We start from the raw sequence: 15,469 nt of genomic DNA, 5'->3' as shown, positions 1-15,469 counted from the left end.
GAAAGGAAAGGAAAGGAAAGGAAAGGAAAGGAAAGGAAAGGAAAGGAAAGGAAAGGAAAGGAAAGGAAAGGAAAAGCTAGGCTCATGAGAGGACAGTGTACCACCTCAGGTATGATTTGGAGTTGGCCTGGGCCCCATACATTCCCTGGGCACTAACACTGAGAGAGCCAGGCCCAGCATCGTTAGCTGCTGACATGGCTAGAGATGGGGCCTGGGACCAAGGTTCTGTAGGAAAGGGTAGAGGTGAAAGGCAGGAGATTCTGTGCTATGGCTCAAACAAGTCACCACAGCGAGCAACAGGGCCTTAGTTTGGGTTGGATGCATCAATGTGTGGGCAGGACTTAGAAAGCCTACGTTTCTTCAGTGGGCGCCTGCAGTTGCAGGATTCCCACCTCTGTCCACCAGGGCTCAGGAGCACAGAACAGAAAACCACGCTCAGCTAGGGCACACTGAGAGGACAGCCACTAGGTCCACCATCAAGCTGATCACTGCTGCAAAACTTCACACTGAATAAAACAGAAAGTGTGTGTGCCTTTGCGGTTTCCCCTGTGTCTCAGAAGTACTTTAAACATCAACCACATCGAGACCTTGGCTCTGCTGAGGTCATTAGTACCTCCTACACAATCCTAAGCTAGCTGTTGCCTGGAGAGGCCCGCTTCATAGGCACCCCTGTTCCTAGCCATCCATCTTCCATGCTCCCTCCCAGGACTTGGCTGGGGGATGTTTCCAGCTCAGGAATCAGTCAGTACACAAAGCTACATTTGCATAGGAGTGGGACCTTACCATGGGGGTGGGTGTTCCAAAACACTTCAGTTAAGATTTCTGCCCATCAGTCTTGTCTACAAGCACCCAAATCTACCATCTCTCCGGTCTGTTTGTACCCAAACTTCCACCACTCAGCTCCCTGGGGCACCAGGTTTGGGCCACTCCCATACCTCTGAGGCCTGTCCAATGGGAGCTGGGCTATCCCCTACACTGTGGCTTATTAGCCCTTACTCCTCCTCTCTGTTCTTTTTTTTTTTCTCTTTTTTTCCCTCCTCTCTGTTCTTATTGTTGTTGGTTGGTTGGCTTTGTCTGCTTTTCAAGACAGTGTTTCTCTATGTAGCTTTTGCTGTCCCGGAACCTGCTCTGTAGACCAGGCTCAAACTCACAGAGATCCTCCTGCCTCTGCTTCCCGAGTGCTGGAATCAAAGACTTGTGACACTTGCCCTGGATCTTTTCTGCTATTCATGTCACCCTCCTGGATTCTGAGATCTTTAGGGAATTGAACTGTGTTGGGGTAATGAGTGTCTCAGGAGACCCAGGTTTGATGGGAAGGCACCTGTAGTTGGGAGAGTGACCCCAAGACTGCCCACCTATTCCTCCCTCTGGCCTGCAGCTGTGTCACCAGGCCTGGCCAAGGAGACTTGGCAGATATTAGTAAATCTTCCCATAGCCTCCAGGGGTGGCCCTCTTACCCTTTGATGTCAGCCAATGGGATTGACTTTAACCTTTGACCCTAGCTGTCAGGGAAGCCATTGAAAACAAACACATGGCCTTTCTCTCAGGGGAGAAAAGCCTCTGAGGTGAGCTGGAGACAGTACGTGCCTCAGACCTCTTTGCCTGCCAGGTGACACAGGACAGGCCACATGGAAAGACACTCATAAACAGCAGAGTGGCCTTGGCCACAGAGCAGGTCCACAGGGCCCTGATTGGACTGGAGCTCCCGGCCATGCTCACAGTGTGATGGGTGAGGCTGGCTGGCAGCCAGTGCTGATGTGAGCGTGATCAGGACTTCTCCCACCCTTCCCTTCTGTTTGAATGCTAGGCAGACACTTTGTGCTGCTGCCTGGAAGGTTCTGGACAGAAGTGTGCCTCTCAGGTCACATGCTTGTTAGCTGGGCCAGACACACCCCTCAAGCCCTCAGGTTCATTTTGCACTCGCCACTGTCTGGGAACATGGGGATCAGCTGAGGCACAAGAGGAATGAAGAAGGGCCGAGACTGGGGGGGGAAAGGATGAGCAGGCACCTGCAGTGCAGTCGGACCCCCCCCCCCCAAAGTGAACATGGCTTTGATCTGGTCCTGTCTTCCCAAGTACTCCTGGCTGTACAGCTTTACCCAACATGATCCTGTCCCAACCTGTGAGTCCCTGTCCAAACCCACATCTCCACATTTTGACAAGCCCAGAGTCCAGAATATCAGGGTCTGTCTCTTCATCACAAATACCCAATTTAGGTCACAGCAGATGACCCACTTCTGCCACCAGATGGCGATCCCTGGGCATTTTACTTTAATGGTTGAGTGGGATCCAGAGACTCCCAACTCCTTGGCAGGGGTGTGGAGAAACCAGGAGGCCACCTCAGGCTGGGTAGCACCCCAGCATCTAGTACATGGGCAGGCCAGGGAGGTAGCCTGCTGGAGGGCAAAGGTCAAGGACATGAGCTTGGGGTGTGGCATTCCCCAGCATCCTGACACAGCACTGCCTAGGCTCCTGGGAGGGGACTCTGCTCTGTGTCCCAGTTGTGCCAGGCTTCAGACCAGCCATGTAGTCACCTGCTCTATGTAAGCTTTCTGTCAGACCTGATGCCTCCAGGGCCCCTATTCTATGCCCCTGTCACCAAACTCCCTGGACCTGGTTCCCAGACACTGCCTTCAGAACAGTAAGGAAAGCCAGAGACCCTAGAGAGTGGCAGCTGGCTCCCAGAACTCAGTCCCTTCTCTGGCCAGCTCCTTTGAGGCTCTGGGGAGGGGCAGTGCTCCCAGACCTGCATGAAGCCAGGGTTTTGCTGGCTGGTGCTACATGCTCAGCCAGCCCAGTGGTACCACCTGTGATTCATGGCTCCAGGAGACGGTTTAGGGCACACTTTAACTATAAAAAACCTTGCCCCCTCCAAGAAGCCTCCTGTGTCTCAGGGCCCTTGGTCACTGTGGTTTGTCTCCTTCCATCCGTTCCAGGGTCCCCTGAGGAAAAGTGTACAAAAGGCTGTTTGGCCTCTGGGTTCTCCACACCTTTTCCTAGTTGATAGAGAGGTTCCTAGTCAGAGGGCAGAGGAGTACCCACCCACCTGCCCTCTACAGGATGGGATGAGCCAACTCCAGCAAGTGTGATTCTACCTGGGGTCCACCAGTCAGGAAACTGCTGGGCTGGAAGAGGAAGGTAGGTGGGACCAAGGTTGGTTGCTGGGGCCCAAAATAACATAGGGTTGGTGACTTCCCACCATGGAGCCTTGAGCTCAGCCTCCCTGTCCTGAGAGGAGGGTCTCTTGTTACCAAGGCTGCCCACAGCATTCCTCTGAGCAAGAAATGAAAACATGTCACCCTTCAGTGTCACCTGGGCCTGATCTGTAGTACCTGTCTCCCACACTGCCTGAGGCTAAGGCTTCTGTTGGTCCCCCTGGGCCTTGGACCAGCTCTGCTGAGGGGGCTACCCCTCCCCAACCCCTTCAGCGAAGCCTCAGACAGTGATGGGAGAGGCTTAACTTAGAGCCTAAACCACAAGTCCCCCAGAAAACAAGGGGCTATGCATGGAGTGACTTCTTCCAGGACTCTGTGACCTCTCTCTCCACAGTACTACATGAAAGACTAGCAGATATACATGGGCTAACTGCTTAGAGTTGGGGACCTGGATACCCCTCCACTGTCTGAGCAGCCTGTCTGTGAACTTTGTCTGTTTATACTGAATTCCTGGCATCGGCAGCTTCACAGATGTTTACAACATGCCGATGACAGGAATATAGGGCTGAAGAACTTGACCACCCACTCAGACACAGGCACATCTCTGGAACCTTCATCCAGGGGTGCCTTGCCAGCTCCAGCTCTGCCTGGTTTCTCCCTAGGAACAAGTCCACCGTCCATTCTTTGCATCAGAAAATTCTCTGTGGAGAATTCACATCCACTCCTCTTCCCGGGCCTGCTGCAGGCCACCTGCACATTAGACTGTCAGTCAAGAAATGAGGAGGCTGGTGCAGTAGCCTCTGTGGAAAGGGAAGTCTTTCACTATTGGAGTCTTGACTTGCTGGCCCTTCAGGTCTGCAGAAGCTGTGGGACATCAGGCATGCCCATGTATACAGGTACAGGGAGTCCTCAAGCCCAGGAAGTTTGGGTTGCTCTTTCCTCTGCCAGAGGATGCCTGAGTGAGTCCCAGCCAGATGGGAGAAGTCGAAGCACGCCTCCTCCACCCTCCACCCTCATGCCAAGGCAGGTGCTAGGGGACCACTGGAAAAGGAAAGCACCTCAGAGCTCTGGGGTCCTTTGGAAGTGGCTACTGGCATCCTGCCCAGTGATAAAGGGCTGTCCCTCCAGAGGCACAAGACTACCACCCCATCCACATGAGGAGAAGCACTGCTTCCCATGAGGTAAGATACCTCTTCAGTAAACAAAGGTCTGTCTTCTCCAGTGACACAAAAGTCCCTACAGTGATGTCATTCTCCTCCGTACTGATGCAAGGCTTCACTCCAGTGATGTGAGGCTGATACAAGGCCCCCCTGCAGTGACTCCGAATTGTCCTCCCATGATGTCAGGCCCTTCTCCAGTAACCAAGTCTCCCTTCCAGTGAGGCAAGACACTCTTCAAGTAACAAAAGACTCCCCTCCAGTGATACAAGGTTCTCTTTGTATCACGTTGTATCACACAAGCTCACTTCCAGGGACTGGAGTATCCATGCCATCCAGGAGCACGGGACCACCCTCAAGTAATGAGGGCCCTCATCAGTGATGCAATGATATCCCTCCTTTTTGCCTTGTGCAGCCTGGGTAACTAGGCTTGCATATAGACTCAGCCTGGACCACACCCTAAAGTATTTCTCTAAGTGACCCCGAGATGGGCATGGCTAAGCAAAGGGACAGTAGCTAAGGGAGTTGGAGCTAAGGGGGTCCTGTGGTCAGCACCCGGAAATACGGTGCCCATATGGTCACCTCAGGGCTCACGGGTGAACCTTGAACTTTCCCTGTGAAGTGCTGCTGCAGTCTGTGGGGTGTGGAGACAAGAGGACTGAAGTCAGAATGTCCCCCAGGAGGACTGGGGAGGCAGTCAGTCACACGTGTCTATACCCCTTAAAAAGGAGGAAAGGGTATAAGATAGGGAGCTTGCTTTGTCACATGACACAGATTCCCATTCAAGAGGATCAGATGGGGAGCAGCCAGTCAGGTCTGAAGCAAAGAGGCCAGCTCCTGGTGCAGCATTAACTACAGAAGCCTCCTATTCCTGGACCACCCAGCGTGTCTAAGTGGATCACAGAAAAGATGGAATGGTGGCGGCAGGGTATTGTTCAGCATCACTGAGGGTGAACCCAGGGCCTCACACAAACTCAACAAGTCCTATATGATGGAGTCACGCCTCAGCCTAGCTTCAGGTGTAGCAAAGTATATCAGTCCCCCGGGAGCTAAGATGGCATTGTGAGAAGGCACTGTGAAAAAGGACTGTGTCCTCAAAGACCAAAGACTTAACACTAGGCACTAGAGAACTGGCTCGGCAGTTAAGAGCATGGACTGCTCTTCCAGAGGTCCCAAGTTTAATTCCCAGCAACCACATGGTGGCTCACAACCATCTGTAATGGGATCTGATGCCCTCTCCTGGTGTGTCTGAAAATAGCTACAATGTACTCATAAACAAAATAAATAAAGAATGAGAGAGAGAGAGAGAGAGAGAGAGAGAGAGAGAGAGAGAGAACACACACTATCCACCCAGCACCTCCGCAGCCTCTCAGCCCCAGCATGCAAGGCCGCCCACCACATGGAATTCTGGACATTGTTTAGGGTGTCGGGGGTAGAGCTTGAATTACGGAACCACTTCTGCAGACAACAGAACACTGTGCCCAATAGATACAAAGTACCTGTGACTAGATGAGGTGTAAATGGCCCTGAGGATGCTCAGACATCGACCTGCCTCAGCCTACTGTGCTGCAGACAGACCTGCTGCCCTCCAGGGTTTCCACACTTGCCTCCCACTGCCTTGCCCGGTGTGGAGGGGCTGAAGGAAGCAGGTCCAGCTTGGCGAGGTTGTAGGGGCAGCTGATTGGCAGGTGGACACAAGAAAAAGGCTACATAAATGGCTGACCTGGTTCATTATTTTCAGAGCCTGGATCAGCTCCAGGAGGGCAGGTCATTGCTGAGACTGCTGTTGGTGCCCCTTCTGTCATCCAGGTAAAGATGGAAATAAAATGACCATCTGCACCCAGAAGTCTAAGAGAGCAGGGAGGAGGAGCAGGGAGGGCAGAGGGGTTCTGGGGTCACATCCCCACACCTGCACTCAGAAGCACACATACGTGTGCACATATGCACATAAACACATGTACCCAACAGCTGTTCACGTGTTCATCTCCCCCTATCCCTGTGTCATGTGTTCAAATACATCTACATACATTACACTCACTCATACATACACAGACACACAGTAGCTGTGGCCCACATGTACACACTCTCTCACAGACACACAGGTATGCACACACATTCGCATGATAGTGCACACTCCGCTACCAACACATTTCACAAGAAGATCCCCTGTGAGTGTTCACACGTGTATTCTCATCCTAAGCCACACACTAGGAGTCAGTACTACCTCATCTACTCTTGCAGGGACCCCCACAGGGCCTCCTAGCATTCTTCTGCAAGACCCCAAACCTTGCCTTCCTGGATCTTCCAGAGAGCACCTTGTAATCAAGTCCACCAAGGGGACTGGGAACAGAATGAAGTTCCACAGGTTGACACAAGTGGCCTCACCTCCACTGACACACATCAAAACTAAAGCCAAGTCTGACCTCCAAGCCCCTCATCTCAGGGTTAGCATCCCAGCACCCCCAGGCTGGTCCAAGGATGGGGTAGTTATTCACCACCTCCCATCTGAGAACCCCCACACCCAGCCAGCTCAGGTAGCTTATGGGAGTGACAAGCTCAGAGCTTGTCCTGGTAGCTCCACTCCCAAGCTGCTCCCTGCTCCAGGCACACTGTCTGTTCCCTTTAAAAGGACATGCTGCAGCCTCCTGACACACACCCCTTGGCCTGATTTTTTTGATCCTCTTGAAACCCCCAATTCTCACACACAAGAGATGTCCAGCCTAAGCTGTGGCGGACAAGCAGGAAACCCACAGGTCCTCTGCTAGGCTAAGAAGCGCACAGAACACACTGGCTATGTTTAGACAGGACTTGTAAGGGAAGATAAAACAGCAGTTCCGGCTCCTGGGCAGCTGCCGCAGTTCCACTCTGGGTAACAGGGTCCTCTGGATAGAGAACAAGGCAGCTCGTCAGGAGTAGGCCTGTATGGGCAGGACAGGCTTGAGGGCAATAGTGGAGTGTCCCTTCCTGTCATCCACTCTCACCAGTCAGCCAAGAAGTGTCTCTCAGCCACGACTAGTGAATGCCAGAAGGATTCCAGGCAGCTTCAGGATACACAATGGCCTGTACCCAGCGGTGCCCAGGAAGTGGCTAATTGAGTGGCCAACATACCTCACTGGAGGGAGAAGGCAAGTGTGTCGGTGCCAGGGTGAACACTCCCGCTCTGGCCTTCATCCTGGGCAGAGGCGTCCACCCTGCCTTGCATTACATTGTGGTCACAGACAGAACAAGACTGTAAGGCAGTAGACAGACCAACAGCGATCTCACACACACAACTGAGGAGGACACACCGAACCTACAGATGTGTCCCCAAAGCAACCAAGAAAAGGGTTTTTGTGGAATCCACTCAGCCAGGTAGACTCATAGAGGCCCTCAGGGTCTTAGTCCCCAAAGACAGACATACCAGGCCACGACACTCCTGAGACGCCTTCTGTAGGGTCAGGGGAAGTCACACAACAGTGTCCAGGACAGCCCCTGTGCTATGTGCTTACCAGAGACTGACCAAGGAGACATGACATGGGACTAGGTTGTTATGACAGGAATGATCAAGGAACAGGGACAGCAGGGTGGTGACAGGAGTTGTGGCTAATTGCTGTGGGTGATTATTAACGAGACAAAATGTTCCAAAAATGGACTACAGTGAAGACCTCACAACTCTAAAAATGCTAAAAAAAAAACATGAATTCTATGCTCTCAGAGATGACCGTATAATATTCAGATTACGTCTCAGTAAAGTAAAGGGAGAGGCTAGTAGCTGTAGGCAGAGCATGCTAGTAAAGGGAGGGAGGGAGGGAGGGAGGGAGGAGAAAAGGAGAGAAGTGGGCGGTGCCTTTTCAAAACAATCACAGGAGCATCACCAAGACAGACAGCCAAAGCTGGACAGAACCCAGTGCCTACCCCCAAGAGCGGACGCCTCTGATATTCCGTTCTTAAGGTCTAGGAGACACACTATAGCCTGCAAAGGTCTGAGGCAGTCATAGGTGGCTGTGTGGGACAAAGAGGCTGCCGGAGCCTGGGGTATGGTCACATAGGTGTGTCTGACTGACGTGAAGCCACAGAGTCTTGGGAGCACCTAAGCACATGTGTGCTGCCATTAAAAACATCTGGGGACTCAAGGAAATGCCACAGTGTGCCCCACAATCCAAGAGAGCTGACTACACCCCTCTTACCTAGGTCAGCCTACCCAAGTGACCTTGCAGCCGCTCAGGGTAAGGCAGGAGCTGCAGGAGCGGCCGGGCGTGGTGTTAAGGGAAGCCACCTGGCACCCTGTTGAAAGTTATTGGCAATTTCAGAGCCAGCTACTCAGTAATGAATAACTGACTGGTACACACCATTCCTATGTTTCCTCCTAAGCAGCACAGAGAGTGAGGGAGAAGCTTAGAAAACGGGGTACAGTGGGAAGAGCTCTAAAGGACCCTATGTGCAGCCTTGCAGCACAGTGTTCAGATGCTCAGCGGGCCTCAAAGCTCAGTCTCAGAGAGCAGGGTGGCCTCCTTCAGAGCCCAGTCTGGGATACTGTCTCTCCATCCCACCAGGCTCACATGGCAAGTGAGTGATTCCTACAAGGAGCCTAAGGCCAGCTGGTCAAGGCTCCCCGATGGCATGTGCCCAAGTCAGTAAGCAAGCAACAAGAGGGACCTCCCCAGAGATGGAGGTATATAAGTAGTGTTGGATTCTGTTGCCCAGAAAGAAGGTGGTGACTCATGAAAATCTTGAGGGTGGCAAAGAGAAAGGGAAGGTGCCACCATCGCCATGTGAGAGGCACCTGTTTAACCTCACCTACCTGGAACAGGTGACCCTTGCTTCCCAGCCCACCTACCACAGAGGCCCTTCCATGGAACTCAAGGAACTGCCATGAATTCAAATAGGGTCCTGGTTGGATCGGAGTTCTGATAAATAGTGTGTCCTCCCCCACCCCGGGCTGGCAGGGACAGAGTAGGCAGTGTCCTCCCAGAATACCCACATACCGGCTCTGGGCGCTGCTCCTGTGAGACTCCAGCTTTGCTCCACCCAGAATGGCCTTCTGGAGAACACCCCACCCCACCCTCATGTCCCAGCCCCCTGACCCTAGCCCTGGTCCTGGCCTTGACGGAAGTAGACGGGAATGACACGTGACTCTGCCTCCTGTGACAGTCCTCAGGCAACCATCCACCCAGACTGTCAGCCTGGGAACTGGCTCTGGCTTCGGCCACTGCCCTCATTTCCTCTGCTGGCTTCCTGAGCTGGGGGTGGGGTAGGCCACAGACGCTGATCCCAATGCTACTGGTTCCTCTGTGACAGCCAGGCAGGGCCCAGCCTACAGGGGCCTGAAATCAAAGCCCCAACAGACACTATGACCCAGATTATCACATGACAAGGATCAGGGGTGACACAGGGGTCTCTCTACCATAGACAAGGCTCTCAGCTGACTCTACATCCTATCCAAGAATAAGACAGTAAGAGAGGGTCCCCTGGCTGGGCAGTGGTGGCGCACGCCTTTAATCCCAGCACTTGGGAGGCAGAGGCAGGCAGATTTCTGAGTTCGAGGCCAGCCTGGTCTACAGAGTGAGTTCCAGGACAGCCAGGGCTATACAGAGAAACCCTGTCTCAAAAAACAAAAACAAAACAAAAACAAAAAAGAGAGAGAGAGAGGTTCCCCTGATCATGGTCTGCATCAGGCTCTCCTCCAGTTGACCCTAGTCTTTGTCCCACGAGCCATGGGGGAAAAGCAGGTGGTTACAGTCCCAGGAGGAGGGCCTGGCAGAGGACTGGGCACAGCCTGCCCTCAGAAACGCTCCAAGAGTGCAGGACAGGTGCCAGAGACAGCAAGGACATTACTCATTAGGACCCACCATGTGCACACAGACACACGGTGAGCCTCAGATTTGCAGTTCCTGCCTCGGTCCCTGGGCCTGAGGGGAAACTGCACTATGTTCCTGGGATGCTCTGGGCAGGAGATCCCAAAACTGCTGGTTTTTGTAAGAATGGTTCCTTCCTGGCCCAGCAGCAAGCAGGCTCAGTGAGGCCTGGGAGAGACCTCGTTAGCTCTTCTAGTGTGGGTTCTACGCAGGCCTCTGCTCATGGTTCCTCCACTCCAGTCTCCACTTCCTCTCCCCTGAACCCCACCCTGTCTCCTCCCATTTCTGTGTCTTCTCAGCAGGACATCTGCTATGGGATTTCGGGCTCGCCCTGCCTCAGTATGATCTCACCTTTACAAATCATCTTTGTAGACCCTCTTTCTAAACACGACCCCACCCTGAGGTTCTGGACAGACATAGAGATGGTGATACCTCTCAAGGGAATACAAACATGCCAATGTTCCATCCTTGAGACAGTGGAGCTCAGCAAAGAATCCTGTGTCCTAGAGAGCAGGTTTCCCAGGAGAAGAGTGCTCGAACCCACAAGAATCCCCACAGAGGTGCCTGTACGCTCTATGTGCCCACAAGGAGTGTGTGTGGGTACACTTGGACATAGACACACCAGCCTGAATAGACCTGCCTCATTCGCCATTTGGGAGGTGTGTGTCGCAGGGTTTTTATGTCAGGTCTGCATGTCCCACGCATGCAGAGCACTGTATACCTATGGGTATACAGCTGTGGTGTTGGGGAGGGTGACAGAAGCCTCCTTTTCCCCCTGCCCCTGCCCCTGCCCCTGCCCCTGCCCCTGCCCCTGCCCCTGCCCCTGCCCCAGGGTTCTGCAACGTCCCTGGTTCTCTGGTGCTTTCCCTGGGCTAGCTCTCAGAGGAGCAGCCTGTATCTAGCCGCTGCCAGCCAGGCCCTTGACAAATCAGCTCTCAGCCTGGTTACCTGTAACCTAGAGCTTTAGTGATTCATCAAGAAGAGGTCATACTGAGGTAGTTGGCCTTAAATCCAGGCTCTGGGCTTCCTGTCACTGGGCCCATAGCGCAGGGTGACAAGCCAGGGGTAGCACCTGTACTCTAGGTCCAGCTGCTATGAAGGCCCAGTTTGCTGGTTCCTTCAATCAGGTCCAGTGAGGATCGGAGTGTCTTGTCACTCAATGGACACAACTTATCATAGTTCAAGTATATCTGTGAGCCAGTGACTAGGACTCCTGGGGACTCCCTGGCCCATTCCCTGGGCCCCCTTTTGGTCCAAGCTCCCAATACACCCATCCATGTGCTCCTCAGACCAAGCCTTTACTGCCACATCACCACCATCCCAACAACGTCATCTCTGTCCTCTGCCACGTGTTGACACCAAGGGAGCAACCATCCCAGAAAGACATGCTGGGCTCTTCCTTAGGAGCTCAACATGGGGTGAGGACTCGGGATGTAAGTTGAAAGGTAAGAACCAGGGTGTAAGTTGAAAGGCTGGAGATACTGGGGCACAGCGCGGGGCATGTAGGCAACGCTGAACAACAGAGCAGGACTGCCATGCCTTCTCTGGGCTTCTGCAAACTGCCAGTGTGGCCAGCTCCACAGCCCACCGGCCTCAGGCCAGACCCCAGCAGAGGCCATCTTGACCAGCCTTGCCTGGTGTTCACACATGCTCAGTGTTCCACACCGCCACACGGGACCAGAGAGGGCCAGACATCAGGTGAGCAAATGGGGAGCGGGGGCATCTCCCAGAGCCCCAGCATGCAGGGCAGCCCCAAGGCATGCTGGGAGTGCAGGTTCCTTCAAGGGAAACCTTAGTAAACCACCTCCCTGGAGTCCCCTTCACCGCTGTTGCTGGCACCAGGGACAGTACCAGGCCACAGCAACCATAGCACCCTGACTGAGGCCTGCCCATCTCAACACCTGGCACAGTGATATGGAGGGAAAGAAATAAGATCATCCCAGCCTGCATCAGTGCGAGACGGCTACATGGTCATCGGCGCCTTCTCCTTCCAGCCACGCTTGCCCTCCGCGAAGACCCTCATTGTTTCTTGCCTTCCATGTTCTGCCTACCTGCAGAGTGATCACAGAGAGGCTGAAAGAGTGGCCCAAGACCACACAGCAAAGAAGCCACTGGGCCAAGTCTGCCTTAAATCCTTCAGGATCATCTACATCCTGGATGCCAGGGAGCAAAGAGTCAGACTTTACAGGTGGCCCTTCGGGGTGCTTGTCTGGCCAGCACATGACACCCCACGATTATGTTCAGCCTCAGCACCCTGACCCGGCCAGTGTGGTTGCAATGGAGAGGGTACAGCATGCTAACAGTCGCTACTTCAAATTCATACATCAGTCCTGTGATGCTTGAAGACCTGGGCATAGGCACAAAGGCTTGCCCTGGGGACTGTCAAGGGGAACACAGGGGAGCCCATAAATACGCTCGTCAGCCATTGTGAACATGAGTTCTGGTGAGTTCATTGTGAGTTCGAGCTCTGGTGGCTCCAACATGGACAAGCTCAGATAGACCACCTCTCCATATTATGCACGTGAAAAAAAGCCACTCCGACTCCCTGGGTGCAGAGGCACCAGTTGTGTTCACACCTCCTCACCCCAATAAATAGCTCACCAGGCACTTCCTCCAACACAGATCTAGCCATAGGCATCACCATCCCATTTTACAGATGGGAAAACAGCGGTCCAGAGAAGCAAAGACAAACACGGAAACTCTGGTGAGGGATAGTGGGCTTTGAGCATAGATTTAGTAGGAGGACAGTGTTTCCTCTGCAGCACCCACAGGGCCAGGGTTTGCTACCCCAGTAAGGTCCCCAGTCCCATCACCGTCATCCATGCCCAAGGGTGGACCGTCAGGAAAGTAGGGACACAATGTCCACAGGCATACAGCTCTCAAGAGAAGCCCTCTTGTCTACAACACTTTCCCCCCTTAGACGATTAAACCAGCACACTGTAATTACACTGATCGACTGCGCAAAAAATGCAAGAGCTGCAGAGCCCTGCTGTTTCTCTGATGTGGGGGAAGGGTGCTTCTGTCCTGGATACCCTGGAGGAGCAAGGGGCGATAGGCCACCAGGGCAGGTCTGGGCCCAGCAGAGGCAGGTGGGAGAGTGCATGGATTCCTCCCTACTGTGGTCAGCCTAGGCCCCACCCCTACCCTGACATCTCCAAGGCCACCTGTCTGTATCGGGAGTAGCTGCCCACTGGAAGGACCAAGGACTGGATAAGTCTTGCCATGAGGAATCCTGAGATGTGATGCTGCCCTTGGAGGTCCCTAAAGATAGTCTGGGCCTTAGGCTGCTTCTCAAGGCCACCTCCACTCCCACCCTGGGTTTAGGGGGGGTCACTGACACAGCTGTTAGGTTCTGTACCTTGGGTTGCACGGTGAAATGGTGACCTCCAAGCCCCTTGGCTCACCCAGGAAGTCATTTCTGAGCAAAGGACACTTATAGCTCTACTCCAGGTAGACAGCTCCACCAGCTCCCCTCCCTGGGAGCAAATGCCTTCGGATCCAGCCCTGCCCAGGGGATTCTCAGCATCACTGCACATTCTGGCCCCACTCCAGGAGGGAGACCCAGGAGAGTCATCGTTTGTGAGCCGGGCTTTGTTTGGGCTGTGCTGCCCAAACTGAAGCTCCGGGGACATGTGGGTGGGACTCCAGGCTCCTCCTGGGCACAGGTTCATCACACCCCCCCGCCCCAGGTCAAGCAAACAGAATCAGGATTAGAAACAGCTGCCTTGGCCCCCTCTGCCCACCACAGCTGCCCATCATGGCCAGGCAGTCGTGGTAAACACATTATCCCTATGTCCACTAGCCAGATGGAGCAAGATGCCCAACCCCAGGTCCTGTGTAGTTGGTCAACACCACCTCTCTAGAGTGGGATCTCAACCGAGCTCATGCTAGGGTCCTCATCGGTCCCCACACCCACCACAGGCTGCGGGGGAAGACAGACTTGCAGAAAACAGCACCAGGTTTAGGAAGGGGCCTTCCACACCAAAACGTGGTTCAGCAAACTCCCTCCAACAGCAGGCCTGGGCTCCCGCCCTGCCTTGCAGAACATCCCTCACCTCCCCAGGGCCCTGAGTCCTGGCAACCTCTCTCCGGGACACCTGGGGCCAACACAGGCCCTCTTGTCCCAGTTACCTGTGCCAGGGAGGCATCCAAAGAGACAGGGGCTGATGCTACCAGCCAGCGCTGAAGGGGCCAGCTGTGCAGGGTCTGGCCCCAAGGCCTGCCCACCTCCGGAGACCTGTAGTGGGTCCTCGCCGGTCCCTGTTCTTCTGCGGGGACTCAGGGTGGAGAAAGGGTTAATTTCCAGGCAAAATGGGAAACCGTGGCTCCAGCAGCATCATGTCGGCGGTGGGGAGACAGGTGGGGGGGCAGTCGCAGCCGCAAGGCCGCCTCCGAGGGCGCCGCGCGGACTCACCCGGGTCGAAGTGGGAGCTGAAGGCAAAGCTGGGGTTGAAGAAGGACGACGACATGGCCAGGGCCAGCAGCGCGATGGGCATCCCCGGGGCGGGCGCTGCGCTTAGGCTCAGAACGCCGGCGGCCTGGGCCGGCGTTCCGGCATCATCGCCCAGCGGCCTCCGCAGGTGCGGAGCGCACGGCCCCCCGCTCCTAGCGCCCCCAGCCACCGCCGCAGCGCGGGCACCAGTGGGGGCGGCGACAGACTAGGCGCCTCCGCCCGCCGCCGCGGCGCCGCGGGGCTCTTGCTGGTGCAGTCCGAAAACACGCGGGAGCGCGCGCGAGGTGGGGGGGGCGGAACGGGAGGGGGGGATGGAGATGTGGGCTGGGGGTTACTTTCTGGGACAAAGCAGGGGAGGGGCACGTAGTTCGTGGGACAATGAGGGAAGGAGAGGGGTCACGGAGGTACGGGGGATATGGAATGAGGGGGATGAAGACTGAGGGGCGTGGAGGCTGGGTAGCGCGGAGGCTGGGGACAGGGAGAGGGGACAGAGGCAGGGGAGGAGCACGTAGGTCGTGGGACAACACTAAGAGATGGGGAGCGGGCACGGAAGCCGGGACTACCAGGGTGGGCAGGATGAAGGCTGAGGGCACGGAGGAGAGGTACAGATGATACGGAGGGGGCTGGAGGCATGGGGACTGGGGGAAAGGAGAGGGGACCGAGGCAGAAGGAGGGGTACAGGCTATGGGACACTAAAGGATGTAGGGTGGGGAGAGGGCGCAGAGGCCGATGCTATGGGGGTTGAGGAGCGCCGAGAGGAGACACAAGCATAGAAGGAACACGCAGGTCTGGGCTTACTAAGGGTGTGGGCGAGGGAAGGGTATGCAGGCCTCGGCTACCGGGACGGAGACTGGACGACAGAGAGAGGGG

General features: G+C 54.9%; 1 protein-coding gene across 3 annotated transcripts in view; it reads right to left on the bottom strand.

Annotated features, from left to right (window-relative positions):
- The window catches only part of Aatk (apoptosis associated tyrosine kinase), a 37,120-nt gene extending 22,283 nt beyond the window's left edge, over positions 1-14,837 (bottom strand). Inside the window, exon 1 of one of the 3 annotated variants that reach the window (XM_028787849.1) lies at positions 14,278-14,837. Coding sequence is in view for 1 of the 3 variants with exons in the window: in XM_028787848.1 (XP_028643681.1) it covers positions 14,561-14,642 (82 nt within the window). In the remaining 2 variants the exon portion in view is untranslated. Of the gene's footprint in view, positions 1-9,276; positions 9,319-14,277 lie in introns of those variants that run through there. The other 2 variants (XM_028787848.1, XM_028787850.1) reach the window with 2 other exon arrangements.
- Positions 14,838-15,469: the final 632 nt, after the last annotated feature.

The sequence above is a fragment of the Grammomys surdaster genome, unplaced genomic scaffold (genome assembly GCF_004785775.1).
Source record: "Grammomys surdaster isolate TR1022 unplaced genomic scaffold, NIH_TR_1.0 125688, whole genome shotgun sequence".
NCBI classification, from domain to species: domain Eukaryota; kingdom Metazoa; phylum Chordata; class Mammalia; order Rodentia; family Muridae; genus Grammomys; species Grammomys surdaster.
The sequence above is the reverse complement of the archived record's forward strand: the minus strand, read 5'-3'. Positions and strand labels throughout refer to the sequence as shown.